General features: G+C 46.6%; 1 protein-coding gene across 1 annotated transcript in view; it reads right to left on the bottom strand.

The window, feature by feature from the left end:
* The window catches only part of PRKCH (protein kinase C eta), a 120,261-nt gene that overhangs the window by 44,111 nt on the left and 51,382 nt on the right, over nt 1–24,768 (bottom strand). Inside the window, exons 5-10 of the mRNA XM_082317016.1 lie at nt 23,869–23,957; nt 22,033–22,162; nt 20,971–21,098; nt 18,609–18,752; nt 17,691–17,864; nt 2,274–2,428 (exon numbers count right to left, since the gene is read on the bottom strand). Of these exons, the coding sequence (XP_082173142.1) occupies nt 2,274–2,428; nt 17,691–17,864; nt 18,609–18,752; nt 20,971–21,098; nt 22,033–22,162; nt 23,869–23,957 (820 nt within the window). The remainder of the gene's footprint in view (nt 1–2,273; nt 2,429–17,690; nt 17,865–18,608; nt 18,753–20,970; nt 21,099–22,032; nt 22,163–23,868; nt 23,958–24,768) is intronic.

Genomic DNA, 24,768 nt, shown 5'->3' with positions numbered 1-24,768 from the left:
CTTACATCTTCCAGAACGGAGTCACCCCGACTAATTTTAAAAAAACAAGTCATCCCTGTGCAAATCTGCCCTATGCAGCTGAAGCTACCTGACTCCACAGCTCAACCAGTTCCTCAACAAGATCAAAGCCCGCGCAGTTGTTCAAGGAGTTTTTCAATTACTCCTCCAGTTTCTATCATGAATTACGGCAGCACTTGAAGAGTGCCAAAACCCAGAGGGATCGATTACTCCTGCCCTGTGACAGGCAGCAGGCTGGGGGGACAGGACAAGCTGGAAGCGCAGCGGCATTACATTATGCACAGACACAGTTTTGCTGCTGAATGATTGACAATAACTACTGGATGTCACTATTTTAAGGATAATGTCATTTGTGTAATCATCTGGCAGGGTCTCTCTTCAGCGGCTGGCATTATTCACAAGGGAAGAATTAGACGAAAATCCAGTTGTAGAGTAAGTAGATTTGCTATTCTATGCAGACAATCACAGTGCTTTAGAAGCTCGATATATATGGTATATGTCACTAGTAATTTTCATACTCTCAGGGCCCAGAGAATATTAAGATGACACTCCTTCTCTATTTCACTGTGCCACATATATCATATGATTCCATACTTAAAAATAATTTAATATTCTCTGTCCTCACCTGACCATCTGTTTCTTACTGGAGCTCAAGCTAGGAAGAGAAAGAAAGGTTGCTTTTACTTTATTTATCCTGTCATCTCATCATCAGATAGGAAAGTTTTCCCCGCACAGCCCCTCCTTTGGCCACTTTAGCCCTCAGCTATTCTGGTTTTAGTGTGTTCAAACCGGGATTTATCTGATAGGGGAGGACGCACTACTAAACACAGGACTGCATTGCCTGGGTTAAACAATGCAAAGCCCCAAACCAAACGGCATCTGGCCCAACCCACAGTCTGAATGGTACTAATGGAGCCTGACTGGGACTGGAACTGGTCCCATCCTGGACCCAGCTGTGGGTTCCAGCTGTGCAACCGTAACCAAGCAGCAAAGAGAGAGAGTTGACGTTGTTATTTGCAGTGCTGGCACGCCACAAGTGGGACTGAGCAGGGCTAGAGCACAGCATACCCAAATATGCATGCTTTGCTGCTGGAACCCAGGTAACAGTCTCCAAAGAAAACAACTGACTGTTCCTCCTTTCCACTGCTCTGGGCAAGAAGATGTCAGAAGTGTTCTGCAAAGCATGTCAGAAAGAAACCTTTCTCTACAACCAGACTGTCTCAGTGCTGACATTTCCCTGCTCTAGCTGTCCTGTTCCACCCCAGAAGAGGTCTGGCTCTGCCCTGGCTTACACGGGAGGATGCTGGTCGAATGGTCATCTTGGTCAGGGAGGCCTCTGCAAAGCAGACTGGCTGCCTGATCCATGCTGGCTGGTCCATGCCTTGATGCTTGAGCCGACAGTGGAGCATTTTGGCAGTATAGCAGGGAACAAATATAACCAAACTGCCCCCCTGACTACAGAGAAATGACAAAAAAAAAGAGTGCTGTGTATGGGAAACAGCTTCCTGAGAACAGCCTTGAGACCTGGGAGCGGAGGCTGATGCTGGGAGGCAACGATGCTCCAATCCTGTTGCAAACGCAAAGATGCCAGACACGGACAGGAAGGAAAAACTCCTGCTGTAGGACGATGGCAGGAATGAAAAGACTTTTAGTGGCTGAGCTGAGAGGCACTGGATAGGTATGTCAAATAGATACGGTTTAAACACAGGCCCGTAGCTGATGCAGGGAAACAGAGAGGCTTGGGTGTAACCAGAACACATTAGCCCTTAAGTAACAAGGCATGCAGTGGCAAAAGCAACAGCTCCTTGCGTTTACCTCCCAGAAAATCTAGGAAGGTTTCACTTAATGCCTCTCCCTTTGTCATCAGTTTGACACGTGCTCTACGGTGGCAAGACAGGCCCAGAGCAGCACAGCGGAGGCTTCTGCGGGTCAGCAGCTAACGCCCAGCAGCCACGCAGGCACCCGAGCTGCAGCCAAGGGGTAGTTCTGGGGCTGATATACACCAGCTACATCTGCAGGGCAACGTGAATTGGCACCAACACAAAATCTGGCCCCTGCAGCCAGAAACTTCGCTCCTTCCTGGAAGCTGGTGCACCTTGGGCAACGTGCAGGGGGAAAGTGGAGGTACCGTTATCCCAGCTGACAACTTGTTCCTGGTGGGCAGCAAGTGACAGTTATTTATTCAAGGAGAAAACTCAAGCTATCGTCTCAGCCATGGGGTTCAGACAAAGAGAATGAATGAATGCAGAGCTCACCGATAAATGATGCCTCTTTCATGGAGAAACATAAGGGCTGAAATAATTTCTGCAGCATAGAACCGGGCCCGATCTTCATCGAAGCGACGCGACTTCTGAATATGGAACATCAAGTCCCCGCCATTTACGAACTCCATCACAAAGAACAGGCGATCCTTCACACACGCAAACACAACAGATATGAACAGCATTAATCATATCCTCTGTCAGGCTTAGAAAATTCTAAGTAAAACTATTATCTCCCAAGCAAAAACAGATTAAGCACCCATGAGATGTTGAGAAAAAAAAAAAATCCTAATTTTTTCAGGAAAGATTAAGTCAATCCCAGGAAGATCTGTTAGTACCTCCTTGCCCTGCACTCACAAAAATTTTGTCCCCAGTCATGAAATGAATTCTTGTTCACATGTGGATTAAGCTTATCAGTAGGCGTGTGCTCATCACCAACCAGCTCCCGTCAGGTCTCCCCGAACTGCCCTTAACCTGAATCAGCAGAGATGATACCCCTTCAACAGCACTCTCTGAGCTGAGCGGGCACAAGAGAAATCTGTAAAACATCACTTGCTCCCTAGAGAACACCTCGGCTCTCTGGCGAAAGATGCTCCATAACGTAATGTGCGTAACCAGACTGCTCACAGGCTGCAGCTTCGCCACAACAGCCCAAGGGCTCGGGAACAGAAATGACGATATTGTCTCAAGGGTAACTCAAAACTATTTCTAGGGAATATGTGTTGCTTTCCAGAATGGGGTTTCCTGCCATACACTTGCCTGGCAGCTGCTTTTTGGGCCCTCAGATTTCAGCTTTCCTCATAGCTCTGATTAACCTGCAGAGACCTCTGAGTGATGAAGGAATTGATAGGGACAAAGTACAACCCAAGTTCTGCTGGGCAGAAAAGCAAGCTGTTCAATGAAGTTCAGCTCATTAACCACAGCTGCTGGTCTCTCAGGTTTCTTTTTTGGCTTTGTTCTGGTTTTTGCAAGAGTCTACAGATAAGGAGGCACTTGCTGCATGCTCAACAGGCTGGACATGGGTTTAGGGTGTGCAAAAAGGGGGATCGCTTAGTTGTGAGAGGAAGGACACACAGTGATTTGTCACAAAACTAAACCGTAGAATTGTTGCAGTCTGGTTCAAAAATTTCCCCTAGTAATTGTTTTAGGGCATTCAACATTGATTGTTTCAGTTTTACTCTGAATATCAGGAACAAGCGGACTGGAAAAGAGAGGCATACAACTGAGTTGAGACCAGTCAGCCTATTAATAGTACTATTTGCCCTTCTTTCTTCACAAGCCCCTTCCCAGGTCTGATGTTAATCATCTACAAGCTAGTTGTAAACCCTCTCTAAGTTTAAGAGGATAAGCATTGTTATGCTCCACTTTCTGGCAGCCAGCCAGCTTGAAATGACTACTGGTATTAACATCCTGAGATGCACACAGCAGAAGAAAAGCAATGAGGAATCCTTTCATTCCTCTCTGGATACGAGCAGGAAAGCAAACAGCTCATGAGAGATGAGGACAGCTTGCTTCTTGTCACCATCCTGGGCTCTGCTCAACAGCTCCTTCTGGGCTCCTTCCAGAAGCTAAGATAGATGCGTTCCCAGCAACCTCACAATACTACCGCATGTAGCACCGAGGCTACATGTTAAGTGCTATCTCCAGTCCGTATAAACAGCAATACTTCATTTTTTCACTCTGCCTTTATTACAGAGCTGCTGAAACATGCTCAAGCTGGCTCATCTGTGGCAGCAGTCTAAGCCAGAGTAGCACAAACTGTGCAAACCTAGCATCAACCTTGGCTCTTCAGCCCACATCAGATCTCTAATGCCACATCCTCGCTGCAGTTGGTTAAGCTGAGGCTGTCTATGCTGTGCCTACCTGTTCGGCAACCCTTCCTCCAGCTGCAGCGCAGATATCGCCTCTGCCTTGCCAGTTGGGTCAGCTTTTACATCTCCTTGTTATTCTTTCCCGCCTCCTTCCTCGCTGATCTCTCCGCATGCCGCATGCTTATCTAGCCCAGCTTGTCCAGGCATCTCTTCAAACCCGTACTTAAAAAAGAAATCCCTCTTGCCAGATCTCCAAAGGGAAGTAATTTAATTTACCAGCAACCTGATGAGGGATGTGTGTGTGCATATTTATGTAAGTGATATATATGCTTGTATAAACATGCATATATAGGTGAACAAGCATGGGTTTTGTACTCTTTCCTTAAAGGTGAGCTTTAGGGAAACAAAGTTAACTCTTCCTATCTTAAAATATACACATCCTGCTTCTCCAGTGCTGGCAAAACTCCACGGCCCATCTGGATGTCCTCATCTGTACTATGACGTTTAAAGGAAGATACTACTTCTTCTTTCTCAAATGTTCAGGTGAGCACAGAAACAGCCGGCTTTAAAATTCACACCACTGCTGACATGGAATTAGCATCTTTTTGTTACAAAGCTCTTGCTTCAGACTAACTGCAAACCTGAGCAAGTATCACTGCATGTGTTGCATGGTGCTCACAAGTGTCAATGGTTAACACCTCACCTCCACCCATGGTCTCATTTCACAGGTCAAGCATAAATATGGATTATTTAATTACTGAAGCTTACAGTACATTTAGGCCTAACAAAACTTTGGACTACCCAATTATTTTTTTTTTTAAAAAGAGGTCCAGCTAATTGTCTGTCCAGTTTTCTAACACTCAGAAATCCCATGAGGTTGCTGAAGAACAGAGCAGGATGGGTATTACAACCTGTTTATAATACAACATTTGTGCATTGGCCCGCTACATACCTGGCAACAATATTAGAAAAATCAGCACTAATGACCACCCTTTGGGGACCAGGATCTAAGAGCCGAGCAAGGTCTTCCATTTCTACTTTTAAGCAAGGCCATCAGCTTGCCAAACTGCAAAGACCAACCACTCTCCCAGGAATCATTGAAAAATAAAATAAACAGTGGTATTTTATGCGGAGGAAAAAAAAAAAAAAAAAAAAAAAAGACGCAATTTGCAGCAGGTAGAGCAAGAGTGAATAAATAGCTTAAATAGGGGCCACGAAAAGGAAATCTTAAAAGAGCAGATAGTTCAGATAGTTGCAAATTTGATCTGACTTAGAGTTACGTGCCTCCTTTTCTTGGGGTCTACCAGCGGGAATTAAAAGGAGTTGAAAGCTGAATTGTTTTTTGACAGGACTTAATGCTGAAATCCTCACATTTCTGTTCTTCTATTTTGCATTGCTCAGAAGTCTTCCCTGATCTGCTATCTCTGTTTGACATCGGCAAAAGTAAGAAAAGAGCATTTGAGTCAACAGGAAGGGGTGACGCGAAAGCCTGCGCGGCAGCGGCAGCCGCATGAGGAAATCATGTTGCACCATTTCTGGACTGGGATCGAGATCAATGAAGCCACAGAGCGATTGTTACTGTAAATTAAAGAAACACTTGGAGGAAACTCATCTTGAGTGCCATAACACGGCACGTGTGGGACAACCAGGGGATCAGGCCCAGCCAGCATGGGTTTATGAAAGGGAGGTCCTGCTTCACTAACCTGGTCTCCTTCCATGACAAGGTGACCTGCTTAGTGGATGAGGAGAAGGCTGTGGATGTTGTCTACTTGGACTTTAGTAAAGCCTTTGACACTGTCTCCCACAGCATTCTCCTGGAGAAGCTGGCTGCTCACGGCTTGGATAAGTGCACTCTGCACTGGGTTAAAAACTGGCTGGACGGCCGAGCCCAGAGAGTGGTGGTGAATGGAGTTAAATCCAGTTGGCGGCCGGTCACAAGTGGTGTTCCCCAGGGCTCAGTGTTGGGGCCGGTCCTGTTCAATATCTTTATCGATGATCCGGATGAGGGGATGGCTCTACAGAGGGACCTGGACAGGCTGGATCGTTGGGCCGGGGCCAATTGTGTGAGGTTCAACAAGGCTCAGTGCCGGGTCCTGCACTTGGGTCACAACAACCCCATGCAACGCTACAGGCTGGGGGAGGAGTGGCTGGAGAGCTGCCTGGCGGGAAAGGCCCTGGGGGTGTTGGTTGACAGCCACCTGCACATGAGCCAGCAGTGTGCCCAGGTGGCCAAGAGGGCCAATGGCATCCTGGCTTGTATCAGGAATAGTGTGGCCAGCAGGACCAGGGAGGTGATAGTGCCCCTGTACTGGGCACTGGTGAGGCCGCACCTCGAGTGCTGTGTTCAGGTTTGGGCCCCTCACTACAAGAAGGACATCGAGGTGCTGGAGCGTGGCCAGAGAAGGGCAACGAAGCTGGTGAAGGGTCTGGAGCACAAGTCTTATGAGGAGCGGCTGAGGGAGCTGGGGTTGTTTAGCCTGGAGAAGAGGAGGCTGAGGGGAGACCTTATTGCTCTCTACAACTACCTGAAAGGAGGCTGTAGCGAGGTGGGGGTCGGTCTCTTCTCCCCAGTAACAAGTGATAGGACCAGAGGAAACGGCCTCAAGCTGCGCCAGGGGAGGTTTAGGTTGGATATTAGGACAAACTTCTTCACCGAAAGGGTGGTCAGGCCCTGGCACAGGCTGCCCAGGGAAGTGGTTGAGTCTCCATCCCTGGAGGTATTTAAAAGCCGAATAGACGTGGTGCTTAAGGCCATGGTTTAGTGGTGGACTTGGCAGTGATAGGTTAACAGTTGGACTCGATCTTAAGGGTCTTTTCCAACCTTAACAATTCTATGATTCTATGAAACAAATAAAGTCCGTGGGATCAGGTGGGCTCATTTCCAGGCTGGCCTACATGTAGAGATAGCCCTGCCAATTTCAGTGCAAGAGAGCTGTTTGGAGGTTTTCTATTTGTTTAAATTTCAGTTTGCCATTTGTATTTGTTTGCCTGTTAGCAGGGCAAGGGCTGCTGGAAGCACATACTATGTCCTAAGGACAGTGTTTGACAGCAATTACAAATACCGGCTTTATTTGTTAGTTGTCTTAGCGGGGTGTTGGTGGGGCTTGAAGAGAGTCCCTGATTGCAAAAGCCACTGGGTGGGACAAACCACATACTGGTTACTGCCCCTTGCAAACACAAGCACCCACCAAAATCCAACTCAAACATCACTTTAGCCCTTTGTCCTTACCAGCTCTACTAGAAAGCTGTTTTGAACCTTTCCTCTTCATCATCACTGGCCAGAAGGGGGGAAATCCAGATTTTATTAAAAGAGCATCCTTTCCCTCCCCATGCCCAAAAAAGGCCGGTGTGATGGCTAACATCCACCCCCTTCCAGTTAAGAGTCACAGCTGACGTCCATGTACAACCCACACAAGACCAAAGACCTCTGAAGAAAGCTAGGGTGAGAGGCTTATCCCCGATCACAGGCTTTCAGGCTAAGTAAATCAGACAGGGCAGCGCCGCTGCCCCAGTTCAGGCAGCGTAGAGGGAGGAGATGGGCAAAGACAAGGGTTTCCTACTGCAGGCGTGGAAGAAGATAATAACAAAGCTGCCTCCTCTACCTGCCACCCTACAAGAGCTGCTGTGCCAAGGGCAGCGTGGAGGCCAGAGGGGAATTCTCTTGAGAGTCATCCATGGAGGTTCAGGAGACCCACTGGAAAACACCAACGGGGCCTCTCCAGCCTCCAGAGCCACCAGGAACAGGTTTGGACAAGCTCTGCACATCCCCGCTGCAGCAGAGCTCTCCCAACCGCTGCTTCTGCCCGCACTGGCTCCTCTGCAGGGCAAGGGGCTGAGCTGCCCCACCAAGGACACGTCCTGGCAGTAATTTCACCCAAGTCTCCCCTTTAGCTGACAGCTGCCATATAAGGCAGCATCTGGAGGATATGGAGCCCTGGTTAAATGCTGTTTACAGCAATGGTCCAGTTCCTCCCCCCCTCCAAAAAAAACTGGCCTGGCTCAGGAATTCTGCTAAGTTTGCATTTCATCTTTTTGGAAATAATTCACGCACACAACTCCTTAGAAAACCAGCTTTGGGCTCAATCTGAGTTCACTGAAGCCAAAGGGTTTCCCCAAGAAAACAGTCATTTTTCACTGTTTTGGCAGTTTATGCTTTGCAGAGCAGGAAGCAGGCTTTTAAAATTATCTCCATACAGAGAGAGCTATGTCACTGCTTCCCAGCAAAAGTTTATTGTTTCCAAAAAGAGTAGCAGGGCTTAGGGAGCTTGCAAGCAAATTATTACAAGATAATTACAAGAGCTGGCAGGCTCCCTCAGCACTCCCAATGTTCCCGTTCTCCCTTTGTGGTCCACAACCCCCACACAAAGCAATCTGCCTCAGGTCTTGCTGGGAGCGCACAAATAAAGCGTGCTGTCTCAGTACCAGGCTTCGGAAAGCCACATGTCCAGCTCCCCCAGCAGTGCGAGTGGCCATCCGTATCTGGGTCAAGTCACGCCAAAGCACAGGACCCGGAGAAGGAATAATAAACAGATTTCTCAATATTTATCTTCATAGGAGTAGCACAACCACGAACCACACTCAGACGCTGCTCTGTGCCGAAATGCCTCCCCTCCATCCCCGGCCCTTTGACAAGGCAGCGCCGCATCCTCGCGAGCTGCCTGCTGCTCCCAGCTAAGAGGTGTAGAGGAGGGCAGGCTGTTCAGGGGGGTTACACGTGGCAGGGTTTCAAAACCAGAGAGGATCGGAGGTGTCATCAGAACGGGCTCACCAAGAGGGAACTGCCAAAACCACCTTTGCACACACACACGTGTGCACAAGAGCTGAAGCAGATGTAACAAGCTCAGCCCCAAATTTCCGGACAGTGTCAAAGCTGCACTCACCTGACTGCAATGGAGCAAGATAACGACTTACACTAGGTGAAGATTTGGCCCTTTGATTTCAAATCAGAATGACTACATTAAGCAGAGGAGAAATACTCTGCACTATGCTTGCTCAGACAGAGTTATTTGCACACATTAGTGATGCTTCTTAAACACGCCCGCAGCAATGACTGCCACGGCACCTGCCGTCGCTCCGCTCGCCGCCACGGCCCAAGACTCCCAGACGAACAAGGCAGTGGCAGAAAGGCAGCAGGTTTTACAGCCATCTGCTAGCTGATTTTTGGTGCTCTGTTAGCCGTTTTACCTCTCTGCTTCAATGACTGCAGAAGTACATGCCAGCCTCAGGAACCACTTCTGCCTAGGAGAAATCAAGCCACGGCAAGGGAGCGTGCCACAGATGGCACGTACAGCCCTGGGGCTAGCGAGATGGGGAAGATGATTGCGCACCTCGTCGCATTTGAAAGGCAAGGTTTCTTTCCTCTGTTGGTTTTGGGGTGTTTTTTAGCCAGAAGGAGGTGAAGTGAAAATTCAGCAAATTCAGAAAGGGGGTAAGGCGTACGCAGCGTCTCCTCCAGCCTGGGCAGCTGGTGAGCGCGCTTCTGAGAAGCACGGGTCACTTCCCCACACCGGGCTCGTTTTTAGCACCTTTAACAAAGAGCCACTGGTGTCATTGTCACAGCTGCGGGAACGGGGCAGTTACCACCTAAACCTGCGCTCTGCTATCCGACGCTGCTGATAGTAGGCACAATGCAGGCTTTCCTACGCCGTGGCAGCCAGGCCCATAAACATCGCCTAGAGAATAACAAATTGGCTCTTGCCATTTGCATAAATAAACTCTGTGGGGTCCCTCGGGGTAAAGGCTGCCTCCCGCGCGCATGTGTGCACAGCACAGTATTAACACTGAGCTCATTCCAGAAGAGCTGAACAACGACAACCACAACCCAGGGCGAGCTGATGGAAGTTGTGGGTTCCCACCTGCCCCCCACCCCACCCCAAAAAATCACAAATGTAACTATACCCTCCAAATTTCTGCCCCTGTTTTCTTAACCACCTGGCTGAAATTTCAAGCTCACATGTTGGAGAGTTTTTGTAACACACAAATTCAGACATTTCTCTGGAACAACGCATCCCTTGGGATACGCAAGTGAACCATACGCACACCCTTCCTCCTCATCCCCTTCTCTCAAGACTGTCTAATTCACAGCAGGATTACATGATTAGCTCATCTTTTGACTAGAAACTTTTACTCAACATACACGCAAAAGGATGATTTTTATCGCTCTTGTTCATCTGTACCTGTTCCATTAGAAACAAAACAAAAACCCCAACCAGAAAAAAAAAAAATCTCAGATACTAGGTCAACCAATTAAATCACATACAAAAAAAATGCCTGCATAATCCCATTTAAAAAAAAAAAGCCAGCTTGGCCACCACTGAAACAAAATATCTAAAAAATACAAAACAAATTGAAAGAAGAAATAAAATTAATCTTCCCCTCCAGACCTTTTAAAATGGCATAGAAAACTACATGAACACTCCTTCCCCCAAAAGATCAAAAAACAAAGGGCTGCTGAACTTAGAGGGGAACAAATTCAAGAATAAGAAACTAGAATGTATCCAGCTATAGACATCACCTCTTAATCAAAGATTTATAGGACATCTGCACCCCTCAGCTGGTTGCTGGTATTATGGTGTCTCAGAAGAGAGTAGCTCTGTGAAGATCATGCTCTTTTTACAGCCCTCAGTTCAGAAAAAAAGCCACTGGAATTGGTGTTTCCAGTTTGGAGTGACCGACCTCAGACAGCCCTGGCCTGTTCTTAAAAATACTGAACTCTGCAATATCTGCTGGCCTCAGACTGTGCTGGGGAATGCTAGAGACCTCTACAAGCTTGCCCAAAGGTCGCCAGGAAAATTAAGAGTGCCAAAACACCCAAAGGCCACTTGGAAACGGCCTGCTACGAGGGCTTTGTGGATCCATCCTCTCACCTTAAACATCACCTGGAAAGCAATACGGATAAAAAGAAACTGAAACCTGAAGCGCTGCTGGGTTGTGCCTCAGCTAGTTACCTCTTCTCTGAGCTTCAATCGCCTTTTCTTTTTTTTTCTTTCCCTTCCTCCTCAATACTGACTGGCATCTGCTCGCTCAGGCTGCTTGTGAGCTGCTTCCATTTTGTTTCCTTTTTATGCCACAACTTCCTTCATTTTAAGGCCAAAGAAAAATATTAGTTTCATGTACTGTGGCTAACCATAGGTAACAGCATCTCCTTCAGCTACCCTTGCACTAAGCTTGATAATTTCTCGAAGTTGCAATCTCTCCCATAAGCCACTGCAGATGGAGATAGGCATTTTCTCAGCTTCATAAAAATGCAAGTATCCAAAGTCCCTCAACAACCAGGGGTGGGAAAGTTACACTCAGGAGCTACAGCACGACGATGGCAGCTAAGCCTTCAGTTCATGTTTTCACTTCAGCTCTATCACCTCAATGTGCAGCTGAAGTGTGGACACCCAGCAAAGTTCACAGATAAAATCAGAAATGTCAGTCTGATCTTGCTTCATCTTCTGCAAGCAAAACCGCTTTGCCTACAAAAAAAAAAAAAAAACCAACCCCGTATGTTCCTGCATCAGAGAGACCACTGCAAGGTGTTACTGTGCACGTCAGAGAAAGCTGAGCCTTTCAGACCAGGCTTTGGAGGCCTCGCACATCTGGTTTACCAGCAACTTGGGTCAGCATGCCAGCAAAGACGTCATGGGTTTTTGATGGATGTGAACACTGTAAAACCACAGAAAGACAGAGTTTTGACCAGTCTGCCTTTATTCGGTGCTAGATAGGACAGGAGCCAGAGAAAGGCAGAAATCTACTGCCTCTCCTGTGGTCACAAACCCAACGTGAGGACACCACGGCACACATACCCGCAAGAAGCCGCACCGGAGAGCAAAGATGGAGGGAGGAAATTCCCCTGTACCTCCCTGTCCAACAGCCCCCCAAAACCCCTAACTTGCTGCCCCAGGGAAAGCACAACTCAAGCTCCTTCAAGCCTGACTTCAGAAGGACTCTGCAGCGAACCCCCAGTGGGCTGCCTCCCTTTCTTGCCTGTGTTTATGGCCACAAGGCATGCGAGGCCGTACCAAGCCCTTTGGAAAACGCCAGGTCTATGAACAGGATGTCCCCATCACCATCTTCACTTGATTTTGGCTGGCAGCAACAAAACTGAAGCATGCGCTGGTCTTCCAGCACAGTGGCTTGGGGCTAGCAACAGTCTCAGTGCTCAAGAACGGGAAAAAGTCTCAGTGCTCACAGAAAAGCATCCAATAAGTGCACTTGGCTGTCGGGTGTATGCACATATCGAGTCGTGCCTCCCCGACCTGCCAGAGAGGGAAGGCTGGGGGTTTAGAGCCTTGGAGATGATCAAAGCTGTTCTCTCTGCTCCCAAAGGGCTCCCTCTCAGCACCTTTCAAAGACAACATCATTCCTTACCACCCACCAGCATGCTCCAAGGCCTGTGTCAGGACGCTTGTTCATCTAACCAGAGCCACGGGAAGGCTGCCACTGCCTTTCCAGCCTTCCTCACCTCCACCATGCCAGGCTCTGCCCCAGGGCTGCCCTGTGCTCTACCCACTTGGTGACAGTAGAGTGGCTGGTGGGCCACTCCATGGTCCCCTGCAGGGACCATGACCAAGGGACTCCCCTGGAGGGACGATGAGTGAAGGACTCCAAGGACATACAAGGGCACCTGGACCTCTCCTGTGGCATCCCAGGACCAACGGGTGGGTGAGCAGCCAGCCAGCTGCCATTGCTCAGTCCCACCACTTTGTCTGGTGGCTGGTGGGCCCTCACTTGAAAATTATGCCCCCATCAAAGGCTCCAGGTTAGAACTAACACTTCTAGGAGGTGAAATACAGGCTCACCTCTCTAAACACCTGGGTGATTCATGACATGATGCCCACACTGACCCTGGGAGAACTGTTTGAGCACCCTGGGAGCCAGCAGAGACGTGGAGAAACCCTCCCCTTCCATGTCGAGAGCATGACATCAGCCCACAGCTTGTAAAGGGGGTGGAAAGCTGCATACCAGACAGCAGGCTGCCCTCGTAAAATGGGACCAGTTCAATGATTAGTTGCCCTAGAGTCCCTGGGTCAGTCCCTACCAGCTTCAATAGTACCCCTGCTAGCTATTATCTCAGAAGGACGCTCGTTATAGAAAATCACATCCCTCTGCCAAGTTCTCGTGTCTCACTATTTTTGGAATGACAGGGGCAGGCTCTGTGCCTCAGCAACTGTCAGCAGAGCCACACAGAGAGCAAATCCATATAACGATCAGGCTAGCAGGGACAGTGCTGGAAACAGCATCGCCTGGGGGACCGGCCCCTGGAAGCACCCTGCGGTCATGAGAAAAGGGATAAGGGCAATAAACATAAAACCCAGAAGCTATTTGACACTATTTGCATGGGAAGCTGATCTCCCTCAGCCCTCTTCATTCTCATGCATACAAGTGGAGACAAAAGGATTTAAGAGCAAACCACCTGTGCAGGAAGGACGGTTCCTAAACCCCAAAGAAGACAGGACCTACTTACTGCAAACTCATTTTAATTAAAACATTCCAGGATCCACATTCCCCAGGATTAAATTACTGACTTAGCTATTTATACATATAGCCTCTTTCTCCCATTCCAGGACAGTATTGTTGAGGTGTTGGATGACACCAGCAGCAGGTAAACGGAAACAAGCATTTTTTGGTGCTTGTGACCCCTAACGCAGAACCCACAATTATCTGCAGGTCAACCCCAGCACCTGTCAGCACCTCAGATTACTGCAGCGGGAGTATAATCCTCTCTGACACTAAAGGATGATTCTAAGGCCCTAGAAAAAGCAGAGGTAGATGGTTTAGGCAAGGTGGAAAGTTCCCAAGGCAAGGCTTTCAATTAAAAAAAAAAAAAAAAAATTAAAAACAGAGATGTGGTGAGCAAGGAAGACCTCACATAGATGTAGCTGGAGCAGGACTTAAACTGCCCCCCCCCCCGCAGGACTCCTGCCTTGCCTTTCACACGAAAGGAATCTGGAGGTGCAAGTCCCAAACTGCCCAGCCCAGCGCTGGGCATGCAGAGGGCCATGTCCAGCCTCTGCCAGCCTGCTGTGCAGCTAATATTTCCTCTTTAGGCTCCAAAACCTGTGACCTGTACCAGGCGGAGACAACACTTGCAGCTCCTACCACCTAGTGGCTGCAATATTTCCCTGTGACAGAGCAGAGAGGCTGTTTGGAGGTCAGGCAGCCTCAGCCCACCCTGGGCAAATAAAGCAGCCCTTGCCGGCGGGTATCGCTTATGCTGCAGCTGAGACTAAATTAGGACCACACTGAGCACAGAGGCAGCACAAGAGAGCAGAAAACCTTTCTGAAAACCATCAGCAGCTAATGTAAGCACAGAAGAACCTCCGTTAGTTCTAAAACAGGGGAGCAAAAGTAGCAGCAATATAGATGAACTCAGGCAACGCATTGCTGTTTCTGGTACTTGTGCCAGCTGAGCTAATGCTGGATTACCAGCACTATATGGCATCGTACTGTGCAGCACAGACATGCCCCAGGCTGTTTGAGTCAGCCCTAGGCTGCGTAAGTCAGGACAAGAGTTTGCTGGTTTGGGCGGAATACTATACAAGAGTCAGAATTCAAATGGCTCTAGATCCAGCCAAACCCTCAAACCCTTTGAGTGCTCTGTCCTCAAACTGCTGCAGCGTTTCAGGCACTACCAAGGTCCTTCCTTTCCAGTTTCCACAATTTCCTCTTGAACTGGGAGGGGTGGCATAACTGGACTCCCCTATTCTATGTGCAGCCTCACCAGTGCCAAGCAGAGGGGATAATGACTTCCCCTGAGCCCCTGAAGCAGCCCAGTACATAATTTAACTTATGTGCAATGAGACTGCACTGCTGGCTCATACTGAACTTGGCACCTAGCGTAAGCCCCAGCCACCTTCCAGCTGGGCTACTACCCTGCCAGTTAGTCCCAGCCTGTCTTGATGCATCTTACGGGATCAGGCTCTGGCTTTGCTTTGACAAATGGTAAGAAGCCTCAAAATGGCTAGTTCTTGAAAAATTCCTAAAGGCAGGCCCAGTAGGTCATCATTTACCCAGGATCTCCACGGCAGACTGGAGTCATGCCTTGTTTTTTATAACATGAACCGATAATACCACATTTTCAGAGTTTGGGCTGTGTGATACACGTGATGTGGTTTCCACATAATTGCAAGCGAAACTGGGTATTGTTTTGTGTAACCCTTCCCCAAATCCAAACACAAGAAAGTGCTTTGGTATTTTTAAATATGGCTGCAGGCTGGCATTTTGAATAAGTGGTTACTGTTTTATTTTAATAGAGATATATATTCTTTTCTGCCAGGTTGGTGTTAATGGAGGGGCTAACCCAATGCCATGTAAAGAACAAGCAGAAACCCTAAGTACGGTATCAGCCCGGTTAAGCCCTCCTGGAAGGACTCTGTCCAATGAATACCCTGCTGTTGCAATCATTTCTCTATTACAGCAAAGGCATTTAATTATGCTGTTATAAGCAATTTACATCTGGTTATTCTGGATTGAGGTGGGCGTCACTGAGTGCAGAACACGGACAGAAGACACGATGAACCACATTAGTCTGAAATCTACGTTTTCTTTTGTAAACACTTCCCTTTTTGGTTATTATTGGAGGGAAGTGGTTTTCTGTTACTGACAATCCAGATAATGAAGCAAAGGGGGATTCAAGTAAAAGAGGAACCTGGGAAAGACTGGCAATAGCAGGGTCCTGCCATGACAAGCACCACCCCTGGCACCCTTTCAGACTGACCAGCTCTGCGCTCAGGGCAGCAAGGGCTGAGGGGCTCTTCCTTCTGCTCCTCTGATGAGAAGCTGGTCCAGAAATTCCTGTTCCAGGCTGCTTTACTGTTTAGCAACCTCCTTTTCATTTCCAGTCTAACTGTATCCATGGCCAGTCTAGACTCATTTAATCTTAGCCAGCATCTTGACAGCTTTGTTTCCCTCCTCAGTGTTCGACATCTGCAGACATCAATCAGATCCTCTTTTTGCTTTCAATTTGCTAGTCTAAACAGGCTGAGTTCTTCTCTTTTTTCCCCCTTTGCAAAAGACTCTGCAATTACTTCATCAGCCCAGAAGACCTTGTCTGCACCCACAGCAGATTGCATTCATTTTTTGAACATGACGGATGGCACCAGCACAGTGACCTTAAATCTTTCATAAGTTCATGGGAAATACTCTACACAGCCCAGAAGCACACTTCCTATTTTCACATCTACATTGCAATTCAGTAAGCAAAGCCATAGCAAAGAGCATAGCAATGAGTGGCAAAACCCACTGCTATCCCACATCTGACCTCAAACAGCACATATCAATACTGGACTTTTCTGATATTTTACATGAGAACTTCAGGAAAGCCACCAAAATTTAGACCCTGTGTCTTCATATTATGAAATAAAAGAGGAGTTTCCTCAGTTACTAGTGACAACAGTGAGCTTTAAGTTTTGCTTCTGCTATAGAGCACAAAAAAAAAAAAAACAACAAACAAAAAAACCCAAAAAAAAACCCACACAAGAAAAAACAAGAAACCACCTCATTTCTATTGCATGAGTCTACCCAAGGGCTCCACCCTAAACGAGCACAACTCAAACTCCATAGCTGGCTGTTGCATCACCCCAGTGAGAAGAGAAACGGGTGGGTGGCAGGATGCCTTTTTTTTTTTATTTTTGTATTTTGAGTTTATGTAGGAGGATTGAAGCCACAATTAAAAGGGCAAGTTTCTCCTGCCTCTTCTAAGAGGAAAACAAGCTCTATTACCATTTAGCGATGGACAAAAAGCAACTGGAAAGGAGCCCAGTCAGTTTGGAAGAGCTACACTGCAGAAAATGCTTTGGTCCTAATAACAGCTTGGCTCAGGGACTCCCAAACTTACCTTGCTGGGACAGAGCTGTGGCCACTGCCTCCATCACAGCCACTCCTCCCTCCACCACCCACATCAGCACCCAGCTCCCACCCATACACACACACCAGAGGAGGCTCTAAGCTGGCCAGGCAGCACACGTGCAGTCCTCCGCTGAGGTACACATACCACAAGTGACAGCAATGCTATCATTTGTATTACCTACACGAGAAGAAATACCAACTGCATATGGATCTGATTCAGTGTCCACCCATGTCAGTAAGATCCTTTCCAGTGACGCCAGAAGGATCTTTCATTCAGTTCTGAGCAGTATACAAAGGCTGGCAGATACAGGAGGCTACCCCTGCTTCCAAGTACAAGTCATTGAGTTTGTAGATAATTCAATGCAAACACAGTCCTGTTAAAATTCAGGTAGCAAGACAGCAGAGCCTGAGATCCCACAGTAACTGGAGAACACTGCAGGTCTGTAGACATTTGCTCATATGCATTTGGAAATACTCAGTGGCACAGGGATGTTTCTAGGGAAGACAAAAAGAAAAGCTTCCCTGTTATTACCATTTTGTTAAGGAGCCTAGAACACGTCAGGGTTTTGTTTGCCAACGGCCCAGCAGATGTTAGAGGTGGAATATAGCAGAGTGCTCTGTTCACTCTTAAGCAGAGAGGTTTCTCCTGGATCTAAGGTGGACAATTATAACAGGCCAGCGACCAAACACACAGGAGAGTGCCTCTGTCCTGGACATGCCAGCCAGTGTCAGGAGGAAGGCTGTCCACTGCCCGGGCTATACTTACAGGAGTCTGGAAGCAACAGTAGAGCTTGGTGAGGAATGGGTGGTTCCTTGCCAAGGAAAGGATGCGTTTCTCGGTCATGGTGCATTCAACATCGTCATCTTGGAGAATGACGTCCTTCTTCAACACCTTCACTGCGTAGAGCTGCCCACTCTCTTTCATCTTGGCAAGCATCACCTAAACCAAAGGGGAGGGAGAATTGCAAGGGCTGAGCCCTCAGTCTCTATGAGCAACACGGTGCCTCTCGCACCTTCTTGCACTAGAAAGGTCAGTTATCTCATGACCAGGCTTGTGGATGCAAGTGAGTCAGCCTGCTAGTACGAGCATCAGTGTACGATCGATGACACATATGCTACTGCCTGCAGCAGGCTTCTCTGGAGAGAAATGCCCACACACGTTGCTCCAACGTCTGGCGCGGGGCTCGCTGGTCGAAGCTCGTCCACCATGCCAGGGCAAACCCCCTGAGCAGTGCCACATCCACCCCACTCCCCTCCCTCAGTTATCAAATTCAAATGCACCATTTCACATTGGCTTTGTGGCAAAGCAGAGAAATGAAACCCCCATCTCACTGCATTTGAAACCACTGCCCTGTTTCCTTTAAAGGAAAAGTCTTTACATGCTCCAAGAAATGCTGCCCAAACGAGTGCTAATGCACACACTTGCAATTTCTGGTATGGGCCCTGGCATGCAGCTGTTCCTTTGGTTGCTACCTTTTTTCTTTTTTGTGATATCCAATTCTTCCCTTTGCTGTCAGCTTGCTTTCTCTTCCCTCTTCTCCCTGCTCTCCATAACCAACCTTGTTGCACAAAGCATACTCCACTGGACAGCCTGCCTGCCACATTATGAAATAACTTCATCTACCTTGGAGCTCCTTAAATAAGGAATGTGGTTTTCCCCAAAAGAGCCACAAGTAACTCTCACCTTTCCAAAACTGCCCTTTCCCAATACACGAAGGAAGGTTAAGTCTTTGATCCCAAGTTTGCTCACTGAACTTTCACTAACGTTGTTGCCGTCTTTCAGGCTGCCTTTTCCCTGATGTCTCAAAGTAGATCTCGAAACCAGCTTCTGCAGAGGAAAGTAAATAAGAATCAGTCTGCATAGAAATTGTACTTTTGCCTCAGAGGTGTACACAAGTAGTCAACGTACACACAAGTAGTCAACGTACCAACCTGGGCATTTAGGCCCCGTTCAGATGCGCTGTACGGCCACTGGAACAGAAAGCGCGTTGGTACCCCCACCCCGCATAGCTGTTAGGTGTGACGGGCCAACCTCGGCACTGCCCGGAGCTGTGCTGAGATGTCAACGCTGGCTCCTGACCTGGGCATTTCAAGTTGTAAACCCAACAGATCCAAGAGGCAAGCCTGCCTCTCTCCATCCTCACTCCCCCCAAAAATAAGACAATAACTGTAGAAATCCAAGTCTCCTATCTAACATCAGAGCAAGAAGGACTGCGTCATTTCTGCAATATGTAAAGTGCTGGTGAAATCTAGAACCTGAGCAGACTTCATCTGAATCTTCTAGGTTTCTACCTGATTTTAAGACTCTTACTCAAAGCCCTGTTCAGTGGGACCCAAACTTCAAAATATCTTTCTTTCCCACAGCTGGGACGTTGGCTTCCTCCACTGCTGTAAATTCGACGGAAGGCTGTTCATTCCCACATCAGCAGTGGGGTGTCCACATTTTCCGGAATGGTACCAGTATTAGCACACATTTCTAGAGCTTCTGTTTTTGCAGTATACAAAGATCAAGTCGACCTCCAGTGCCCTCTGTTCATCGTTCTCCAGGTATGAGTGCACATATAAACCACGAGCACTTTTATTCAGTTTATTAGCCCAAAGAAAGTCACACAGACTTCTTGAGCTCCACCTTGTGACTACTTCGGTGTAAAGCAAAATTCCTCCTGCACAGAAGACTGGTCTCACTGCCACAGAAATGGCAATCCCGGCCATGGGGAAAGAACCAAGAGCATTCAGGACAGCACCCAGCAAAACACCCAACAGACTTAAGCTTACAGCACAGTCTGAACACTTACCTAGAGCCTTTAGTTCACAGATAACGAGAAGAGATTGTTAAACACCAAGCACAGATTTTTATTTTTCTGGTTTTCGTCTCCTTTTGATGTGCAGATTAAGCAAACAACAAATGCTAACAAGTGCTGATTTTTACAGAACTGGGAAGGGAGCGTGGGACTTCTGTTTCCCTGTACCTCCCAGGATGATAACTGTCCCCCTGAATTGCTACGGCATGAAGAGCAAAGATAAGATTAAGTCTCATTTGCTACAAACCAGCTGAAATCAAAAGGGGCGGCACAGCCTAACGAGGAGGCTAGGCTGATACAGCATCATGTGGTCAACTGGTGTAGGTAACTGTATGACATGATTTACCAGGTCTGGCAAGTATGTTTTGGGTTTTAATATTTTCTTTTTGGTCAAATAAAAATAAACAGACCAACATTTTATTATGGGTTATTGTGTTTTCAAGCAAACTCACTTTTCAAAAGTGCTAGCAGAGGAAACATGATGAAAACTTGTTAACAAATGACAGCTCTGATTTCCATGACCCTTTACAGGCATTTTCACTCAAGCTCTTACAGTTGTTTTAAACTCTGAATAGACTCAGATACGCAAGAGCTGAATTTTCAGGATCCCTTAAGCACTGACAAGCAGAAATTGTACACACACGTCCCAACCCTAGCAACAAGCTCACTAGGACCCTGGCTTGGACAGCAAAGACCAGAGATGACGTTGTGTTGACAGGGACCACGGATTTTACCTGGGGAAACTATAGAGAAGAGTGAAACTGTGCCCCCCAAACCACTCAGAAAAACAGTAGCAAAGCTGGGAAGAGAACCCAGGCCTCGTGCTGAGCTCTTATGCTCTCTTCCAAGCCACATATGCAGACAGTGCATTTGTGTTTGCAGGAAAGGTAAAAAAAGGTATGGCATGAATTATATTGACCATTAATTAGTTTGAGGTCGTCTTCTCCTCTCATTCAGGCCAAACAGATAAGAGTCAATGGAGTCACACCACTGTGAAACATAAGCAGACAACAAAGCAACACCTATAGACTAAAGCCTCCGTCAGGGTAAACCTGGATATAAGACATCCATTTCCCAGGTGAGGTCTTTGCCATAAGCCACAGACAGTAACACCCTACTCGTGCAGTCCACCACCCAACGCCATCTACCATAACTGAAGTCTCTGACTTCTCCTCCACCCATACAAAGACTCAGTTGTAAATGTTTTCGATAGAGGAGGGAAAAAAGAAAGAGAAAGCGACTCACCGAATTTGGGGAAATGCTTCCTGGCTGCAGACCCATGCATGCCAAGGTTTTAGCAAGCTCTGCTGAGTTCACCCCACAGTTTGGTGCAACGTTTGCTTGGCATCGGATGTGGACGTTCATTTTACAGACTGACAGGGGTGACGGTAGGGATAGAAAGTAAAAGCAAAGGAACAATTAAAATAACTTGGAGGGATTTATTGCTGTGAAATAATTCAGCAATTCCGCTTCAGGAAATATACCCATCTGGATCTACTCTGTGTCTTTAAACTAAAAAGATTTTTGCCACTGATCTCAGAAGAAATAAGATTAGGACTTTCATAAGAGAATAAACTCCTGAAAATCAGGAATATATCCCAAACTCTCCAAATAGGATGCTACATTGCCTGAAGCTATTAATAAGCACATGTTTGTCAGGTATATAAATACCATTGCAGCTATGCCTGCAGGTAAAATTAGGATTTATAATGCCACAGAATTCGCAAAAAACTTCCCCTGCATTTGCAGGTATCTAATTTTAAAGATACATGGTTCGGTGGGAAACGAAAATCTTCCTTGCTCTCAGGCATGGACTCACATTCGCCCTCTTGTGGGAGATGAAGGCAAATGGAAACTGTGTGCTACCCATACGATTTTACAGCCTGGATCACTGAAACAGAAACACAACACCAGGACATGCTTTCTTATCAATTGACAGTGTGACAGGCAGGGTAGTCAACCTAAAGCAACGACCTTTTTTTCCCCTCGGATGCCTTTTGATTGCCTTATCTCATTAGCTGAGGAAAAGCCTTCAGGTAAAGGCAAAAATGAACGTAGGAAGCAGCAATACCCAAGAATATTTTCAGTAATACCCATTAAACAAAGCTGCGCTGAGACCGCAAAGTAGAGTCCTTCTGGAAGCCTGAGATTAAAAAAAAAAGATCAGCATTTTTGTTAACTCTTGCAAAGATGAATATTCATTGCTCAGCTTTCTCTTGAAGGTTGTACAAATCAAGCCCACACAGTGCATCAAGAGTCTAAAAATATATGTATTTTGTGAAAAGGCTACAGTAAGAAGCTGCTCACTTTTACACTGTAGGCCCTGCCGCATGATGCCCCAAAGCAAGGAACCGCAGTGGTCACAGAAAGTCGGGACTTTATAGTTGTGGACGCTGAACTTATGAGGAATGTTGATTCCAAACCTCTGTTCAGTCACCTGAGGCACCAAAAGAAAAGCACAGACTTAAAATTCAAATACGTACATAGAAGCTGATGTTCATTTACATACAGGCATTTAAGCGCAAAACTATGAAAATAATTCCAACTCAGAAAACATCCCAGTCCATCACCTCACCGAGGCTTACTGCAAGCGAACGCTGAGTGACCAACCTCACCTGCTGCGAGCCTGCTCTGGTTTCCTTGCCAATCAGGCTGGACTACCTGACAAACCAGATTTTAAAAAGGGCTGTCCAGCCAATTTTAAATTCTTAAAACCAAGTTAGAATTAGAAGTGTGGATTACCTCATCACAAACCTATCACGCTGAAGTGCCACATATAAATTATGTTAGCTACAGCATTTTATAGCTAAACAGTTTTCAAATTATTAACTTGCATACTATGTGCAAACATGTAACTTTAGGTCAAACTGTTGATTTTATTAAATTTAATATAGAAGAGTTTTCCCAGCTCCTCCTAAAATTCTCATTCCTCTTCTCACCCTCCTTGTTATTAACAGTCTTTCATTTCAGGCCCACATTTCGCTTTATCGCTTGCTCTCATCCCCTTTTTAACCTTGTTCTTTCCTAACTGTGAATCATGCATGATCTCAAAGACACCTTAGAAAATGTCAGATCAGCTGAAGAAACCCATCCCCACTGAACCTCTTCATTACTTTCCATTTGCTGTCTCACCGTGCAGATCCTGGAAGACTCAGGGGCAACCCACGACTTCACAAAGAGAAGTCGGGGTGGACTGACACAATGACTTTAAAGTGAGTCCTCACCCTTCTCTTCTTTTAAAGTAACTTAGAGGTGTTATAAACCCTTCACAATCCTAAAAGAGGGGTGAGGAGACTCAGCATTTAACTTGCACTTTAGCCTGAAGCATTTTAACTTATTTTCATCTGGTTTGGCAAGGGGTCATTTTAAGAAGCCTAGAGGCAAGAAATAACGAGCAAAGGCAATTGCTTATCTGCAGTGGAAAGAAGGTTTCTGCATGGCACGCAACACAGAGCTACCTCCTGATTAAAATCATTTCAATTGAATTTTCCTCAAACAGTTATTAAACAATTTCCAGTTACAGAAATGAGACATGCAACGCACAGGGCAGCTTTAGGTGCGGATGTTTCATGGGGTAACATGGGATGTTACATGTATTTGACATGGGGATGTCAAATACAGCCAAAACTAGCAAGAGAGAAAACCTTCAGAAACACAAGTTATGCAAGGGTTCTTTATTACAACATAAATAATTTCATAGAGTAAAGGTGTGGAGCAATGACTAAACGAGCACTTTAAACTACCAGAAAAGAAAAAAAGAGGCATAACAAAGACCAGTGGTTAGTTTTTAAAGCCAGAGAAATCCACATTAAGAACTAGGCCCCAAATTTTGATGACAACACAGTTAATCATGAAAGAAAATTACCAAGGAAAACAGTGGATTTGCTATTTCTTGATGTCTTCCAACGAAGACGCCATGCCTTCCTAAACTATCTGCTAGTCCAACCAGCTACTGGAATTAACAGAATAACAACCAGATGATACTGCATGGCATTTATGCATGTCCCTATTACTCTTCCTCACCTTAAAATCTATGAATAATGATAACACAGAGTAAATTCTATCACAGGACAACCCCCAGCAACCCAGAAAACCTCAGGATTCACGAATTATGATGACCCAAAATAACCACCATGACTTTACCTTGAGATCGGTCTTGTTAGTATTGTTTTGGCATGTGCAAGCTGTAACAATTAGATGATGGCAGCGCTTGTGTACAACACAGGTGCATACTAGGAAACAAAAGAGGCATGCTGAAAAGAGCTGTTGAAAGACTCAGAACACATCAACCCATCCATCAGCTGGGTTCTTCAAGGCTCAGCTATATCATCAGGACACAGTTAAGTTGTGAAAAATAATCAGTGGCTTGGAATTTCCAAAATCTCATAACAGATCTGGAGATGTATCTCCAACCCCACTGCAAGAGAAATTCTGCACTGGATCATTCATACAGCCTAGGAAACAGCTGCCTATATAAAACATGGGTGATGTCCACAGAAATGACAGTGTAACTTCACAAATGAACTAAAAAAAATGCTGTTGAAATTATCCAGTGGAGAGTATTTCACACAACATACACAATCAATATTAGAGAACACAGGTCTGAGATACCAAAGCCATCCCTACGTTCAGTGGCATAGCGTCTCTTACACTGGATACCCAGGTGAGTCCTGCCCAGGTTAGTTTGTCATTAAGGCTCAGTGCAACGCTTGGATCTGGGGAGGTGGATAACTGCAGCAGAATGGTGCTGTGTCTGGGCTAATTAGCCAGTCCCCACCAAGAGGGCTAATCAGCCCTAAAGCAGAGTTGGGTTCTCTCCAGGTCTGAAGCTGGCTTGGCTGGAATGAACTTGGATTCCTCCACTCCATAACCCAGCGTGCACTGTAGACACCACCAAGGGCCGTAGCTACTGCCTACATAAGGAGATTTTTATAACGGGAACCGTACGTTGCAGATGTGTGGCAGGGTCCCACACTATTCTGTTTGTTGCTGACTCGAGCTTGTACTCATAAGGGTCTATGAATAACATTTACTTTCAGCCAG

This window comes from Platalea leucorodia, assembly GCF_965183815.1.
Source record: "Platalea leucorodia genome assembly, chromosome: 7".
Classification (NCBI taxonomy): domain Eukaryota; kingdom Metazoa; phylum Chordata; class Aves; order Pelecaniformes; family Threskiornithidae; genus Platalea; species Platalea leucorodia.
This window is presented reverse-complemented; position numbering and strand designations above follow the sequence as displayed.